At 41.4% G+C, this 17,621-nt stretch overlaps 2 protein-coding genes across 5 annotated transcripts; both read left to right on the top strand.

Annotated features, from left to right (window-relative positions):
* Window positions 1-74: 74 nt before the first annotated feature.
* erap2 (endoplasmic reticulum aminopeptidase 2) lies at window positions 75-5,629 on the top strand. The gene is made up of 20 exons (XM_029163076.2): window positions 75-244; window positions 337-523; window positions 606-775; window positions 862-1,000; window positions 1,182-1,316; window positions 1,409-1,529; window positions 1,600-1,754; window positions 1,863-1,976; window positions 2,065-2,196; window positions 2,420-2,551; window positions 3,046-3,114; window positions 3,195-3,370; window positions 3,461-3,540; window positions 3,629-3,812; window positions 3,900-4,056; window positions 4,144-4,328; window positions 4,423-4,584; window positions 4,715-4,855; window positions 5,069-5,150; window positions 5,401-5,629. Exons 1-20 carry the CDS (start codon window positions 75-77, stop codon window positions 5,545-5,547), a joined length of 2,838 nt encoding a protein of 945 aa, XP_029018909.1. The 3' UTR covers window positions 5,548-5,629.
* Window positions 5,630-6,589: 960 nt separating this feature from the next.
* Window positions 6,590-17,290, top strand: lnpep (leucyl/cystinyl aminopeptidase). 4 transcript variants are annotated; one of them, XM_029163180.3, is made up of 23 exons: window positions 6,607-6,625; window positions 6,885-6,996; window positions 8,803-8,897; window positions 9,026-9,228; window positions 9,982-10,093; window positions 10,173-10,430; window positions 10,540-10,730; window positions 10,945-11,083; window positions 11,412-11,546; window positions 11,660-11,780; window positions 11,949-12,100; window positions 12,197-12,310; window positions 12,514-12,645; window positions 12,849-12,983; window positions 13,327-13,487; window positions 13,565-13,653; window positions 13,833-14,016; window positions 14,142-14,298; window positions 14,432-14,607; window positions 14,728-14,892; window positions 14,972-15,112; window positions 15,199-15,280; window positions 15,403-17,290. In XM_029163180.3, the coding sequence occupies exons 2-23, from the start codon at window positions 6,975-6,977 to the stop codon at window positions 15,532-15,534; spliced, it is 3,096 nt and encodes a 1,031-aa protein (XP_029019013.1). In that variant the 5' UTR covers window positions 6,607-6,625; window positions 6,885-6,974; the 3' UTR covers window positions 15,535-17,290. The 4 variants fall into 4 exon arrangements, with proteins under 4 accessions (XP_029019016.1, XP_029019015.1, XP_029019013.1 ...); XM_029163181.3 differs by having other exon boundaries at window positions 6,611-6,629; XM_029163183.2 differs by having other exon boundaries at window positions 6,590-6,996; window positions 9,050-9,228.
* Window positions 17,291-17,621: the final 331 nt, after the last annotated feature.

Here is a 17,621-nt window from a genome sequence, read left to right as displayed (position 1 = left end):
CGGCTGGTTTCAGCAGCGTGGACCTTCACGCCTTCACTCCCTTACCTCAGGGGCGGGGAGGCGCTTGCTGCAGGATGGCTTCAGCGCGGCTGCTCGTGCTGTCGGCGGTTCTTGTGCCTCTGATCCGGTCTCAGCCCAACCAGAGTTCACCGCAGGCGCCGGTCCCTCCTCACGCCGGCGCGGAGCAGCCCCCCGTGGGTACCGATGACCTGTCCTTCCCGTGGAGCCGTCTTCGTCTCCCACGGTAACCTTCGCAATCATGCTGCTTTGTTTTCATACACAAATCATCTGTCATCATCTGTGTTTGGATCAAAACAACACACTTCTTGATTACAGGTACATTGTTCCTCTTCACTACCGCATCCTCCTGCAGCCCGACCTCACAAATCTCAGTTTCACTGGCTCAGTGCAGATCCAGATTGATGTCCAGAACAACACAAACTGGGTTGTGTTACACAGCAAAAGGCTGCAGATCTCGAGGGCCACAATACTGGACCACAAGCTGTCCCGTCTGTCTGAACAGGTACAGTATCTGTGGATACGGAACTTTTATCATTACAGCCAGTTGTCATTTTAAATACGTTTGCTCCACCTCCTCATTGTAGGTTCTACCAGTTCTACATAACCCATCTCATGAGCAGATTGGCATTTTCTCTCCCAGAGTTCTTAGCACTGGGCAGAAGTATTTTCTCTATATTGAGTTTAGCTCAGAACTTGCAGATGGATTCTATGGGTTCTATAGGAGCTCCTACAGAACCAGCACAGGAGAGACCAGGTGAGAGAACGATCATTGATTTACTGTGCAACCAACTTGGAAAGTGTTGCCTTTAGAAGCCAAAAATACTTTCTGCATTCTTTCAGAACCTTAGCTTCAACTCATTTTGAGCCCACGAGCGCCCGCATGGCCTTTCCTTGTTTTGACGAGCCAAGCTTTAAAGCCAACTTCTCCGTACGGATCAGGAGGAGCCCAGAGTACATCTCCCTGTCCAACATGCCTGTGGTGAGTGTTGCATACTGTACGCTGCTGCTTCTGAACTGTTATCCCTTGAAATGGATACACTTGGGTTTGCAAACAGAAGGAAATCTTCAATAATAGATATACTCAGCATTAGAATATCCTCGCTGTCCCATCATGTGTGAAAGTCTGTAATAGCAGGCATGAAATATTAAATGTATTTCAGATCAAGACACTTGAAGTAGGCGATGGCCTCCTTGAGGACTGGTTTGCTCCTAGTGTACAGATGAGCACGTATCTGGTGGCCTTTGTCATCTGTGACTTCAAGTCCGTCACTGCCACGACATCATCTGGGGTGAAGGTGTGTCTCCAGCAGGTTCCTTTGACAGGAATATCGCTGAATGTCTTACTATTATCATTATTCTTATTTTGTGTATTGTGATGTATCTGCAGGTTTCCATCTATGCTGCTCCTGAAAAGTGGCAGCAGACCCACTATGCCCTGGAGGTTGCTGTGAAAATGCTGGACTTCTATGAGAAGTACTTCAACATTCGCTATCCTCTACCCAAACAAGGTCAGTTATATTATAATCCTCTCTTTATCCCATCACCTTTTGTTTCCTGATCGTCTTTTCCCTCTCTCAGATCTGATAGCTATTCCCGACTTCCAGTCTGGTGCAATGGAGAACTGGGGTCTGACCACCTACAGAGAGACCAGCCTTCTCTTCGACCCCCTCACATCCTCCGTTTCTGATAAACTCTGGGTCACTATGGTGATCGGTCATGAGCTTGCCCATCAGGTGAGTGTGTGTTAGTATATCGGCACACTGTTCTTAGATCTTGGATGAGCGAAGTGTGTCTATGTCTATCTACGTGGTAAATTAATGAATTCTAAACGTGTCCTGCAGTGGTTTGGGAACTTAGTGACCATGGACTGGTGGAATGACATCTGGCTTAATGAAGGATTTGCCAGATACATGGAGTACATTTCAGTGGAGGCCACCTACCCTGAGCTCAAAGTAGTAAGTGCTATTATGTACTGATTATAGGATTAGCATTCAGCCTAGAAAAGATAAGTGGGATTACTGTGTTCTGTGCACAATCCTCCAGGAGGAATATTTGCTCCACACCTGCTTTGCAGCAGTCGGTCACGACTCATTGAACTCCTCTCGGCCAATATCCAGCCCAGCAGACAACCCTACTCAAATCAAAGAGATGTTTGACACGGTCTCCTACGACAAGGTATTCTTCCTTCTTAAACTACACATAATGATAAATTGTTTGCAAATATTCTGTCAATGACATATTTTTATCTGTATGCTGCAATATGACTAAAAAATACTATGTCTGCTTATGTTTGAAAACGTGTGAAACAGCCTCCCTTCAGCACTTGTGACGGCAATCTTAACCACCAGTTACACAGACCTGCAGTAAAACTGGTTGTTGCCTTGTCCTCTCTCCCCAGGGGGCCTGTGTCCTGCACATGCTGCGGCACTTTCTGACGGATGAAGTTTTCCAGAGTGGCATCGTGAGATACCTCCGCAAATACAGCTACAGAAACGCACGCAACCGGGACCTGTGGGACAGTCTCATCAGTGTAAGAGTGTGCACTACACAAAAGCCAATGTGCAGCCTGGGAGACTTGTATTTGCATTGGGGTCAGAACAGCGAGTGGTTAAATGAATTTAAACCCTTGAAAAAAACGTAACGTTTACACATACGTCGCATCATTTCATATTTTTGGCATTAAATCTGTTCCATTAATTTTAATTTCCAGAGGTTTAAAGGAGGTAATTAATCAAACCTAATGCCTGTCCTCATTGCACTTAGAGTTGTTCTGTCTGTGTCTGGTGCAGAGCATTTTTTAAAAGAATGCAAAGTTTTACCGGAAACTGAAAACAAATAGTAATAAACAAAGATTTGCTCACATTGTGTCTGCCAGAGATTTTCATCTAAGCCACTAGAATGTCCACTGAATTGTCAGTACAAATAGTAGTAATGTACTATAAGGAGGGATTTGTATTGAATAGAACACGCTAAACTATTTTGCTTTTAATACACACTGATCCTGATTGAAGCGCTTTTTTCCAGACATGCTCAGAAGAAGACTTCATCTCTGGGAAACACTGTTACACCAGTAGCCAGTCCGCTAAGAATGCAGTGAGTAGACCTTTAAGATCTTTGTCTGATTTGCATATTAAAAATGGTAACACTGAGCGTTGCGCTCCTGTTTGCCGCAGTACCTGTTCGCAGGGGAGCACATGGACCTCGTGGCTATGATGAACACCTGGACTCTGCAGAAAGGCGTTCCTTTGGTAACGGTGAGCAGGAAGGGCTCTCGTCTGCTGCTGAGACAGGACCGGTTCCTGAGAACGGTTCTGCCCTCTGACCCGCTGTGGCCCACACTGCAGCAGGGGTAAGCGCACGCACGTACACACACTACCTTCAGGTGGATTTTATTTTAAATTGTGTGCTTGACGTTTTAAGATCCGCTTTTCTCTCTCAGCTTCCTTTGGCACATCCCCCTGACATACAAGACGGATGCTTCCAGCAGCATCCACAGACACCTGATGACAACACACACAGGTGAGAACGACGGGGGGGAAATACGCAGACCATGACTCAAACGTGTTCACTTTTCTTTGCCGTGAAATTGCTTTCTTTTGCTTTGTAGACAGTATAGACGTAGGAGAAGACGTGGGCTGGGTGAAGGTGAACACAGACATGACAGGCTATTATGTGGTCCATTACGAGGACGACGGCTGGGATGTGATGACTAAACTTCTCAGAGAGAACCACACAGCCCTGAGCTACAAAGACAGGACTCACTTGATACACAACGCCTTTCAGCTGGTCACGTATGTGTAGTGTGTTTGTGTCTGCACTACACAAAGCACGTTTCCTGAGTGACACCCACATGTGAACACTTTTATCTCTCTTTAAAGGGCAGGTCATCTTCCCATATTCAAAGCCTTGGACCTGATTGGGTATTTGCTGTTAGAGACGCACACAGTGCCTCTCCTTGAAGGACTGGGCTATCTGGAGACATTTTACCACATCATTGAAAAGAGAAATGAGCCCGAAATGATGCACAGTCTTGGTGTAAGGAGACAAGAATGCACAGTTTACATTATATTTATAAGTTAGCGTGCAGCTTACTATTAAGAGGCTGTTTCTGTTTTTGTGCAGGTGTACATCCTGCAGTTTTTCCGCGCTGTCATCGACCAGCAGACGTGGAGCGACAGCGGCTCTGTGTCCGAGCGACGGCTGAGGTCAGAGGTCCTGGCACTGGCTTGCCACCTGGACGATGCGCCCTGTGTTGAACAGGCGCGTCTCCATTTCAAAGGCTGGCTTCAGTCCAATGGAACGCTCAGGTCTGTCATTACTGCTCAGCAGATGCTGAAACTGCACCTCGTTGGACCATGTGAGCTGATATTTTGTCACTAATTGCCACGTCTCTGTTTACAGCCTACCCACTGATGTGGCAGAGACGGTGTTCGCAGTTGGAGCTCGGGACGACAGCGGTTGGGTGTCACTCTTACACGCTTACAACATCTCCCTGTCTGCAGCACAAAAAGAAAAAATCCTGTTTGCTTTGACTCGCAGCAGAGACGCCGACAAACTGCAAAGGTGTTTCAGCAGTTAATGCTGCCACCATGTGGCCAAAATAGGCTGTTGCGTCACATCGCATGTGATGTTCATTCATCTTCAAGTTTTTATTCTTGAAGATCAGTTGACTCTGTGTATGTTTGTGTTGCAGGCTGCTGGAACTGGGCCTGGAAGGAAAAGTGATACGGTTACAGGACCTGTCCTCTGTTATCCTGATGGTGTCCAGAAACCCACAGGGACATCACCTCGCCTGGAACTTTGTGAAAGAGAACTGGGACTCACTGGTTCAAAGGTCAGTATAATGGAGAGAATGTGAAAGCAGCTTATGAAACAATGTCATAGGCTGGTTGTGTGAATAACTGCCCTATATACTTGACTTTTGTGATTTACATTTCAATACATGCTTTATTGTATGTAACAGTACTGCTATTATGATAAAATTACCACATGAACATACATTCTAGTAATTTGTGAATGTCCTTCCTGTTGTATTTCTGTACTGCAGGCTTCAGCTGGGTTCATTTTGTATGAGAAACATCATCATTGGCACCACAGGCCAGTTTTCATTTCCAGAGGAACTCACTGAAGTAAATACAGTTTTATACCATTTCACCCTCCACAGTACAATACTATAATATTTACAGTACCCATCACTGTTTCCCTGCAGATAATTTAATATTGCATTTTGTTTTTATGAAGATTTTACATAGCCTTTATTGATATAGTAAATGGAGGTAGTCAATTACTAATAGAGTCAAAGCTGTGGGGCCTAATAAATGGAGAAACATTAAATTGCTATCAGAAAGCTTTCAGCGGACTCTTGTGTTTGACCCCCAGGTGCAGTCATTCTTCCACTCCATTAAAGAGCAGGTGTCTCAGCTGAGAGCTGCTCAGCTTGCCCTGGACAACGTGAAGAAAAATGTTCGCTGGGTTAAGAGGAACCTAGAGCCTTTGAGGAACTGGCTGACAGAGAAATTGCAGTGAAAGAGCACTGAAACAGAGGTGGTGGGTGGCTGCCTACCTGCTATTTGTGTGATTTGATATTAAAACAAGATCTTTTATACTATCCTTTGAGTGGTTTAGGCTTCTTACTGGGATACGACATTCTGTAAAACCCAAAAGCAGAATTGGTTAGGATAAAATAAATCACTGATTCCACAGTGGGGAAATTCACAAAAACGCAGTATAAGGTGCAAAACAAGAGAAAGTGTGAAGTGTTTAGCATACAGAATCTGTTTTGTAGTGTTTACAATTAAAAACATGGCTACAAACCTATACAAACTAGAGATTCAACAAAGTAAAAAAGATATGCCTCATGCAGTATCAGTTAGCGATGAAACTCTGGAGCTGTACAGTCTAAGAGCAGTGAAAATGAAGGACCTGAACCTCCATCGCTGAACGACCTGCACAGAGCCTCCACTGTCTGATGCAGCAGTGGGAGGCATCGTCCACAATGGATGTCAGCTTGACCAACTTCCTCCTCTCCTCTCACCCACCACCTCTGCAGACTCCAGTGGGCAGGACAGAGCTGGCCCTGCGTTTCCTGATCAGTGCTTGCTGAACCCCAGCAGAAGCTGGGGTCAAATGATTAAAGTCATGAATAAGGGTACATGTGCCTGTCTGATATTGACATGGCAAGAACACAAGATGATCGCAAGCATTTGTCAGCAGGTTCGGTTTCACAGTCACTACTGAAAGGTCCTGTGTGGCCAGTGTTGTGCCCAGGAACCTACTAGTTCGATTCTCTAACGTGATTAAAGATACTCAGTACATATGATAGAGTCAATATATTGTTTTATTTATTTCACATCAGTACAATAGTGAATCAACTGAAACACTAAATAAACTGGTGTAAACAGCAGGTAACACTCAAACCTTGATGAAACTAATGTAAAACAGTATGACTTCATAAAAGGGCATAAGAGCTACGAGACGTTTGTGCGCGTGTGGCGGTTTGGCCCCGCCTCTCCGTCGTATTGTCCAATGGGATGTCACGACTGTGATTTGACGGGAGGTTGTCAACAACTGCCTGGTCGGAGAGGAAGGAAAGTGACACTTGGTGGTTGGTTAGTTTTTTTACCGCCGTCTTAGGAGATTTGTTTTCAAGTTTATACAGCAAGAATCGGTATTTTAGGAAGCCCTGACCTATTTATTTAACACAAATATGGGCGATAAAGTTACAGCAATTAGCTAGCGCTAGCTCGTTAACCGAATGTCTTTCAGTCAGTTACAGTCGTCAGAAGTTGGCTAGTTGCGAGCTAGCTACTACGTAGCTAACGTAAGTGCTGTGAGCGTAACGTTAGGCTGCTGTTTATCGACAGCCTGCGGTGGGTGGTGGCCGGTTAGACGAACATCACGTTCGTCGAGGTGCTGGGAAGCTGTTCACGGAGAGCTCTCTGAGGCGTCTGACCATGGATCCATTTGATAGTACAGGTAAGGAAAGGCATTGTTAGGTAACGTTCAGTATCAGCGAGCTAATAGCAGCAGGCCGGCTAATAACTTAACGTTACGGGACGTAACTGCTGCGAGCCCACTGGGAGTGACATTCACCCGAGGACATACGTCCCGAGGAGTGGGCTTTACTAATGACAACGTATTAGCTGTATTTATGTTTTCCGTTTTTCACAGAGGCTGTTTTAATCCCAGTTTCAGTTTCTGTCCGATCATACTTATATTTTACGCCACAGCAATGTATCTTTTTTATAAACTCAATGTGCATATGATGTTCGTGAACCAACAATATTAATGTAGTGTTTTGACTTAATAAGGGTGAAGAAAAAAATAAACACAAGAGCTTGAGCGATTTCCTCTTTGGAGACAGATTCACAGTGTGAACTCAAGTTATCTGTTAAAACACAGCAGCTCTGTTCTGCCTGTTTTCTTGATATTAACCACAGTGTGAGTTAGTGCGGAAAGCTGATACAGTAGGTCATGGCAGCCCAAACTACCAGAAGCCAACTGTAAAGTATAGTAAACACATCTATTGTCCAGAAGATCAGTAAACAATATTATCATTAAAACACTCAAAAGCCAGTGCACACTTTAACAGCTGAGGCTGAGCTTTCTGATGCAAAAAAGCCACAACCAAATCACATCAGTTTAACTTCCTCTTTTACAGTTACAATAGTTTAGTGAAAGACCAACCTCACATTTTCACATTCAGATTTTGATTGATTCATGATGGAAATTTATCTGGTGTGTTTTGCATTTATAGTCTAGATTATAGGCACTATGCCTCCTGCTTTTCTGGCTGAAATTGTTATATTTTGTAGATGAAATAATTAATCTTCTTTGGTATGACTGTTGCATACATGTATAGGGGAAATAATTGAGACTTTGATGTGTTTCTATAGGTTTTATTTTTTTACTTATGCTTTCTTAGAAATGACAAATTAATTCCTACTTAGCTCGTAGCCTAAAAATTTATACCAGAGCGTGTCATCCAGGAAGAGATATGGTGACAGCCCATACAGTAATTAATAATTATTAATGTTATTGTTTGTGTGTAAAAAGTGCAGCACTTTAAAAGCAGTTTTTCTGTGTTATTCACTCAAATCTTTTACCAATGGAGACTGAAGAAGCATTGTCTTTAGCATTTGTTATCGTAAATGGAATTTAAGTGAGACCATAAGATGTGCATAGCAAAGCATTTTCCTACTTTCGTTATTAAATTAGGAAGTTGAACATGCCTTAGATTGTTTTCAGACTTTGTGAGAAACGAATCTTCCTTAAAAAAGATTATGTGGATTCTGTAAGACAGAATGTAGCTGTCCTCATGATGGTCGTGACATGGGTTAGTGTGTAGAAGAATGTAACATGGTTGGATGATGTATATTCATTATACAGTATTTGTATATGTTTTCTCTTTGTTTGGTGGCACTTCACTTATATAAATGAATATACTTTAGCAGCTTGATGAACCTGTTCTACTGTATCTAGGTCAAAGGATCAGGAAATACTGCAGGTTTAGTAACAGAAAATGTAAGAAGCCATTGGATTGTTACTCCAAAATGTGGTTTCTTATTCCGTGACAAAAACATTTCTTTGTGTTAAGTATTGGCTTTGTGTAAAATATGACCATGATTTAACATGAACCCTTTGAAAAACACTGGACACTGAAAACCCCTTCACATACTTTGTGTCAGCATATACTGTAGATTCATTAGGTTTTTGCTCTGTCACCTCTGTATTTCCTCTTTTAGGCATCTTGACAGCTTTCTGTTCCTCTGTATGTTTCAGAGCGAACCAACCTTCCAAGGAACATGATTGAAAATAGCATGTTTGAAGAAGAGCCCGATGTGGTGGATTTGGCCAACGACTCCAATACATTTCCAGTATGCCTGTGTTTGCTTATTCAATGCATGATGTGTGCACTTTCATTTTAAAGAATAGTCAGTGGGAGACCTACGCTAACTGGGTTGTAACAAAAATAGCAAGACAATACTGTACATGCTTTTTATAGACCTTTCCTGCTCTTGACCCGGAGGAGGTGGTGTATGAGCCCCGGAGCTCACGACTACTTGTGCGAGGCCTCGGGGAGAATGACATGGACGAAGATGAGGAGGATTGCGAATCTTCTGCCCGCCTGCTTGGCATGTCCTTCATGAACCGTAGCTCTGCTCACAGATCGAGCTCTTCCCCGTACAGCAGACAAACTCCATCCAGGTGATACACTGTAAAACTCTTGGTTTTAAGTTCTGTGAAATAAGCTGCAGAAAGAATTGACAGTGGTTACTGATAAAATCATGATAGAATTCAGTTGATGCATGAAGACAAAAATCTGTAATAAATTATCTTTATATCTCAATGTTACTGTAATTTTGTGACATTGGCACATTACATATTAAAAATGGCTGATTATGATGTGACTAAAGGTAACTAGGAATTAGTTTCTAACTTATGCAGATGCAAAGCAATTGCTTTTTGGCGTCCGTAAGGTGTTTTAGTTTGCTGAGCAGCCTGAGTACCAAGTTTTAACCTTTATTTCCATAGTCCCTGGTCTCCATACTGTAATTCGCCTCATTAATAGTATAAGTAAGTTAAAGCAGTGTTTTTCAAGTAGTGGGGCCTACTCTAATAGTGTTGGCAGCAGACAGCATGAAATCAAATAAGTTAAGGCGTCACTTAAAGACATTACACCCCAATCACACTGATAAGTTGCTGGTGACGGCTGGCAACGTGACGAATATTGGCAACAATCGTTGCCAACTGTTTGGAGCATTGGTTAGTGTGCTATGCTGTTGATGCCGAGGTTGTAGGTTTGGATCTACCTTTAACATATGAAGCTGAAAGAATTTAGCTTTTTATCAAATTCTGAGATGGGGGGGCAAAATGTTTATTTCTTCCTGCAGGGGGGGGGGGCAGAAAATAATTGAGAAGAGTTAAAGGGAGATGATGTGCAACTCTTGTTGTTTTCAGGTCATGTTCACGACCCTCAGCTCGTACCATGGTTGTGTGTACACTACTCCTTCTCATATTGGTCTCTGTGATCATGGTACTGAAACTCTTACCTGGATGCACCTTTACTAAGGTAATTTGGATGTGTAAACCAGATTTTTTCTTGTCATAACATTTTTACTTGCTAACTCTAACCGACCATCCTTTTGCAGGCAGGATGTCCTAAGAAAGATAACACAAGTCCCTTGGAGCCAGTCTATCCTTTGTCCACAAATGGTGAACCGTTTCCATGGGCAAAGTTTCGGCTGCCTCGAAGCATAAGTCCTGTTAGCTATGAGCTCACCTTCAACCCTGACCTCAATAACATGGTTTTCACTGGCCAAACTGTTATCAACATGTCTGTGCTTCACAACACCACGCGTGTTGTTCTGCACGGTGCTAATCTCAACATTACCAAAGCAACATTTAAGGTGGGACTGAAAAAAGATGACTGTTCATTTGTGCATTAAATTAATTGATTCAAAATGTTTCCTTTATGTCTTCTGTTTGTTGTTAAGTAATATTTTCTCTTGTTTTCAGGTGGGTGATGGGCAGGTCAAGGATGTGGCTGTACTGGAGTACAAACCCAATGAACAGTTGGCCATTAAGTTCCCTGACTATCTAAAAGCAGGCCAGTACGGTATTCTGACCATCCAGTATGCCGCCAATCTCTCGCACACCTATGGTGGCTTCTACAATAGTTCATACTCTGATAAAGATGGAAACAAAAGGTACACTCCATGATTTGGTTGTACTCTGGTTACTTACAGTAATAGTAGCTACAGTATGACATGTTCTGCAGTGTAGGAGCTTTGCAATATTCTGCAAGAATGGTATCATGTATGTTTACATCTAAACTTTGGTCATAACCAAACATTAGAACATTACTGAATGTACATCTACATCTAATTTACTTTACTGTAATCACTTTTGTTTTAACTCCAGGGTTCTAGCTGCAACCCAATTTGAGCCACTGTCAGCTAGAAAGGCCTTTCCCTGCTTTGATGAGCCATCATTCAAAGCCACCTTTCTGATTAAAATCAGCAGAAAACCTGAATACACAACTCTTTCCAATATGCCTAAGGTACAGTACTGTAACATGCAGTAGGTCTAGATGTATTTATATTTTCTGTATGTTGCTATGCTTTGTACTGTGTGCGTAAATCAAATATTGCTTTAGGCTGACATATTATTATTCAGATACTAGTTAAACAGTTAACAGTTTCAGTCTCTCTAGATTACATCAGTCCTGCTGTTGAGGAATTCATCATTCCCATTCCCAGTGTGATTCATAATGACCTCTCAGATCACAGATTATTCATTGGTTGCTTTTGCTTGTAGTGTAATTAGGATTTACAGTTTATCACCAGCTTTAGTTGGAACACAACCTAACCTTGTGTTGTATTTTCCAGGCCAAATCTACGCAACTTCCTACTGGCCTCTTTTTGGATGAGTTTGAAAGAACCAGTGTCAAAATGAGCACCTACCTGGTGGCGTTCACTGTGGCTAACTTCACTCATATAAGCAAAAATGTCACAGGCACTCTGGTAGGTATAACACAGATACTTCCTGTCTTCAGTTCCAATTGTATATGTTGGAGTAATGTTGCATTTCTGCTGATGACCTGTCTGTATAATTCATATTGGTCTTATTGTTTAAGGTGTCTGTGCACTCTGTGCCAGAGAAGCAGGAACACACTGAGTATGCACTGGAAGCAGCCTCTAAACTCCTGGTGTATTACAATAACTTCTTTGAAATTCATTACCCCCTGAAAAAACTAGGTGATTACACACATTCACACATCTGCACATTACACAAAGTGCCTAGACTTTCATTCTAAAAGGTCATTTTGTAATGCTAGTGGTGTAGAGACACATGGCTTTAAGTTCATGTAGAGCAAATGTAGACAAAAGCCCACACACAAACATGTTCCCTTTCTCTCTGGACAGATTTGGTTGCCATACCAGACTTTTTGGCAGGAGCCATGGAGAACTGGGGGCTCATCACTTTTCGAGAGACCAGCCTGCTGGTGGGCAAACAGTCGTCTGCTTTGGAAAAGCAATTAGTAACCTACATCATAGCACATGAGCTTGCCCATCAGGTAAATTTGTTTGTTTTAAATTTGTTTTTTTTTTTTCATGAGTGGAAATTTTGGAGGCAATCTAGCTGGGTGTTTATGCCTGATGTTATGTTGCAGTGGTTTGGAAACCTAGTAACTATGTGCTGGTGGAATGACCTGTGGCTCAACGAAGGCTTTGCCACGTACATGGAGTATATGTCTTTACAGTCAGTGTTTCCCGAGCTTGACATTGTAAGTTCACACATCTGACTCTTAATTTCAATTACTTTTATATATCAAACACCAAATGGCAACAAAAAAAATAGAGCAAGTGGATATGAGGATTTATCAGTGCCAGTTTAAGGATCAGTAACTCATGAAGCAGTTTCTGCTGAGAATTAATTAATAACTCTGTTTTATACTTTACTCTGTACTCTGTCTGCACTTATTTACAGGGAAATTTGTTTTTGGCAACACGATTCAGAGCCTTGGACAAAGATTCGCTTAACTCCTCCCACCCATTGTCTACAGAGGTGAATTCACAGGACCAGGTGGAGGAGATGTTTGACGTTATCTCCTATCAAAAGGTATGTTTTTATTGGATAAATAATGTTGGTGCAGTTTCGTTGGATAATTCGATTTCATATCCAGTTGTTTATCTGTGCAAGAAATTTGCCTACTGGACCATAGTAGGTAAATGTTATTGTCATTAGTAAATGTTACTGTCATTAATATAATGACAGGTTTTTGGATCAGATTATCACAGAAGCTCTTTGTCTGTGACTTCCAGGGTGCATCCATTCTTCTGATGCTGAACGCCTCACTTTCAGGGGAGCAACAGTTCAGAAAGGGTATAATTCAATATCTTAAACAGTTCAATGAATCAAACACGGACACCGATGGCCTCTGGAACAGCCTTACACAGGTGTGTGTGCGCTTTTTGTGCTTTAAAGCTTTTATTAATAGTTTATTAATCTGTCTACTTTCATTCATTGACTCCCTGCTGCATTTGTACAATTTTATTGTCCCTGGAGGGAAATTAACTATGAGATTCATTATCAAGAAAAAGCAGAATCACTCCGATTATATTCTATAATACAATAAAGATCATTTATTGGTCCTTTGCTCATGCCCTTATGAAGGGAAGTGAAATCACAGGATAGTTTTGTCAAAACTAATATTAAATTAGTGTTAAACATCAGATGTGCATTTTATATATTTTATATACAAATATAGCACATATAGAGTTTTGTTCCTGTCCTCACCAGGTTGAGGTCTCAACACAGCACGAGAATGTGTCAGAGATGATGAGCTCATGGACATCACAAAAAGGCTTCCCACTGGTCACTGTAAGCCTCAAAGAAGATGAGGTGACCCTCACACAGGAGCATTTCCTTCTGACATCAGACAATGCCACGCGTACATCCAGGTGAGTTGAATCATAAAAAACACACACAACATAGAAGCAAAGCATGTGCAATACAAATGGTTTTCTTTTTTTTTTAGCTTGTGGAATATCCCAGTGACGTATGTAACTGATGACTGTAGTGTCGGCCCTTTGTGCAGAAAAATGTTCACTCTGAAGACCAAGTCAGGTAAAACATGCTTTTGCCATTCAGTTACATCAGATGCAATGTTGTGCTATACAAGAGATGAGTGAAAATGAACCATTACAGTAGTGCCTGTCAAAACAACTGGATGGTTTTGAAATTGAAGTAAATTCTGTCATTTGTGAACCAGACAGTAAATCTTTTACGTGTGTTTGTGTTTTCAGACACTTTTAAGCTTCCAAAAAGTGTAAAATGGCTGAAGTTAAACTACAGAAACACAGGCTTCTACATTGTCCACTATGGAGCTGAGGGCTGGGCTGCTCTTACCGATGCTTTGTCTCACAACGTCAGCGTCCTCACAAATGACGACCGCGCCTCGCTGATACACAACATCTTTGCTCTCTCCAGGTATAAAAGGATGAATTGTTTCTCCTCTATTGCATTAAGTGTCAAAAAGGGAAGACTACGTTTAAATTCTGGTACTTGGTTTTTATTTTTTATGTGTCTTCATAATTGTTGCACGCTGTCAACAGACTGGAACGTGTGTCCTTTCATGAAGTCCTGAACTTGTTGAACTACATGTCCAATGAAACTGAGAGTACTCCTGTGATAGAGGCCTTGTTACAGCTCAAAAGTGTCTACAAGCTGCTTGAAAAGAGACAAGAGCAGGAGCTTCTGGCTCGCATGAAGGTACAGTTCATCCACTCCCATGCAATATTTCCATAATACCAAAATTAAATATCAAAATAAAATGTTTAGCTTTAGACGTTTAGAAGTAAAGTAAAAATGCATTTGTTGTTGTTGTTTTTATTACATGGCATAGACTCATATCCTGGATCTCTTTGGTTCTATGGTGGACAATCAAACATGGGAAGAGGAGGCCAGTATATCTAAACAGGAGCTGCGCTCAGCCCTACTGGAAGTGGCCTGTAGCCTGGAACAAAAAAATTGCATTGAGAAAGCCAGAGAACTGTTCAAACAGTTTGCTCAGAACAAAAGGTATCTGGTATAAAAAACACACATGAAATATTTTAGAGTTTTATATTTTGCGTTACATATTTGTACATTAAAAAAATAACTACCCCTAATCTTAGTTATAAACTATATCTGTGTTTAAAGTAGGATACCAGGTGATCTACAGCAAGTCGTATTCAATGTAGCTGCTCAGTCTGATGAAGACTGGTCAACCCTGCTCAGCATGTATGGACATGCTACATATGATTCAGAAAAGCGAAAAATGCTGCGGGGCTTAGCATCCACTCAAAATGCAAAGCGTATAGTTTGGTGAGTGTTTATTTGTATTTTCTGACCACAATCATTATTGTTCCTTAGTTACATATTGGCTTCTTATTGGTGTGTTTAGGCTTCTAAAGGCAACTCTGCAGGGGGACATCATTCCGACACAGGAGTTGCCGTTGGTTATTAGCATTGTATCCAATGGCTTTGCTGGTTATTTGTTTGCCTGGGATTTCATACAACAGAATTGGGATCACCTCATAGAGAAGTAGGTTACCCCCGTCAGCTCCGTACTGACTATAACTGCGGATACATTTTAGGGTTGTTTTACAAAATTGTTTTTTTTTGCTCTAGGTTCTCTGTTGGCTCCTTTGCCATCCAGACAGTCATCCAATCTGCCACCTCTCAATTTTCTACACACGCCCAACTTGAGCAAGTAAGGATTGTATTTTTTTACATTTATACTACAGTGTAAATGACGGTCTTTGCAAGGGAATCTGTTTATAGATTAGCTGTTCACTATCAGACATGTTTTAAGGAGTTTTGTATTATGTGCAGGTGCAGGGTTTCTTCTCTAGTCTGAAGGATCGTGGCTCTCAGATGAGAAGTGTGCAGGAAGCTTTAGAGACCATCCGGCTGAACCAGCGCTGGATGGACAGGAATCTGCCTATAATGCAAACGTGGCTGTAATACAAGAGCACCATCCAGTCTCTGCCCTATTAACTGGCAGCATGTCGTCAAGACAACAGCAGTGTTTGCACTATTGTAGGACTGTCTCTCAGCCTGTGTGTACAAGGTTTCAGAGATTGGTTCTGTGAGTTGTACTGGTTAGCTCAGGGTGGTTCTAATTGTGTGTCTGATGGGGAGCTGTCGGACTCAAACATGGACTCCTCGCGCTTTTATGCTATTGACCAAACGTCTCCTCTGCAGCTCTCATATAGACCTCATACCTGAGCAGACAATCTGCTTCACCCTTTCTTCTTTCGTTTATTTTGCACTCAGGCACTCAACTTTATGAGCTGTATAATGGCTACAAGTCTGTGCAATGTGCATTAGAAATGAGAAGTTGGGATTACTGTTGCATTAAAGTTACTTTAGGATTAACTTTAATTGACCTTGATAAAGATTATCTGTATGTAGAAACAATCAAAGCTACTTGTCAGTCTGGATCATGTCAGTCACAATTGGAAACATTTACTATATTAGCGCTAGGTGGGCTAGAAGATTGGTTGAATGACAGCTGAAAATACCAAACTTGTCCTGTCATTAATTGAATGTACTGAGAGACCTTCCTGCTGTGTACAGTAGATGGCGTACTGCACAACTGTGCAAGTTAAAGTCAACCAGAATGTGTCTTACAGAAGGGCAGGCACTGCACACTGGAACCAAATGCTCATTTTCATTCATGTTTTTTTACTTTAAATTAAACCTTCATAAGGTTTAACTTTGATTATCAAGTTTTAGGGTGTTCCTTTTATTTGCCACTGTACAGACTCATTGTTTTACTCTCTTTGCTTCTAAACTTGTAATTATATTGTAAATATGCTAAACCCTGTGGTTTAAATATCTTGATTGATTGAACATGATTCACTGGGTTGTGTGTATGTGTGTGTATATAGATAAAGGTTAAGGGACAATATGTACATTTTCAAATTTTCTAACTGTATTTCTAGAGTTTAGACCATAGCACAGAGGTCTTTGGCTTATGAATGTGAATGTTTAAGGGCTAATGTGCACATTGAAGGTATAGCCTGTCTAAGATTGTCAGCTCTGTTATTTTTCCATCAAGCTGTTGTTGACCAGCTAAAATACAAAGTTACTCCCATATAAATCTACTGAGAATGAATAGTAGCCCAGCTATTTATTCAGTGTCTTTACATGTCTCTGAACGTTTGCTCCAAGATGTTTATTAAGGGTACATTCACCCTACATTTTATTCAGAGCCTTTACTTGTTTACTCCATCACTGTTACAGTCGACTTGCATCTTACAGTATATTAAGTTTGAGTTTTTGTCCTTTTTATTTAAAAACTGTTATCAGGAATTTGTCCAGTTTATTAGAAGAACACCAGTACTGTAAGATTTAGGTTCAGTTACTCTTATTGGTTGGTTTGTGTGGCTGCTTAAGATCAGGGGCTTTAAGTACAGCACTATGGCTCGTTGTGACCCGTATTGTTTTTTTGTGGTAGACCTGCCAGGAATCAGTTATTCAGCTTTATTAACACATACCACACTGTGATTTCTCACCATATTCTGCTCAGTTAAGAACTATCTTGGTCAGGTGCATCGGTTTGTTAAGGTTGTACAATCAGCGAGGCCAAGACTGTAGTGGAGGTCATCTACACCTGATCACATTCTCCTTCACTGAAATGCTGCAAATGCTTTTAAAACAGTGTTGCTGATTATGTGAACAAAATATACAGTAAATAAAAGCTGTTTTCTGATAATGTGTGGCCAGCGTCTTCTGTACAGTATTTTGAACCCAAGATATTTTATGGTCCTTCATGGCCAAAACAGTCAGTGTTTACAGAGTTTACAGAGAACTGACGCCTTGAGTAAAGTAAAGGTGACATAATTTAAAATGTTTAAATGTAAGTTAATTATTTTTAGGAACAATGGAGGGTTTCTGTCATGTGCACAGTACTCAGCTCACTTGGTATCCGTAAGGACACGTGTTGCTACGAGAGGTGATGGAGGCTTTTAGGTCCACATTCCACAACCCCACAAATCAATTTTCTAGCAATTTCTCGATAGCTGAGAAAAGCTGACTACCCGTCA

Source organism: Betta splendens, chromosome 9 (genome assembly GCF_900634795.4).
Source record: "Betta splendens chromosome 9, fBetSpl5.4, whole genome shotgun sequence".
Taxonomy (NCBI): Eukaryota; Metazoa; Chordata; class Actinopteri; order Anabantiformes; family Osphronemidae; genus Betta; species Betta splendens.
Note: the sequence above shows the minus strand (reverse complement) of the source record. Positions and strands in the feature narration are given on the sequence as shown.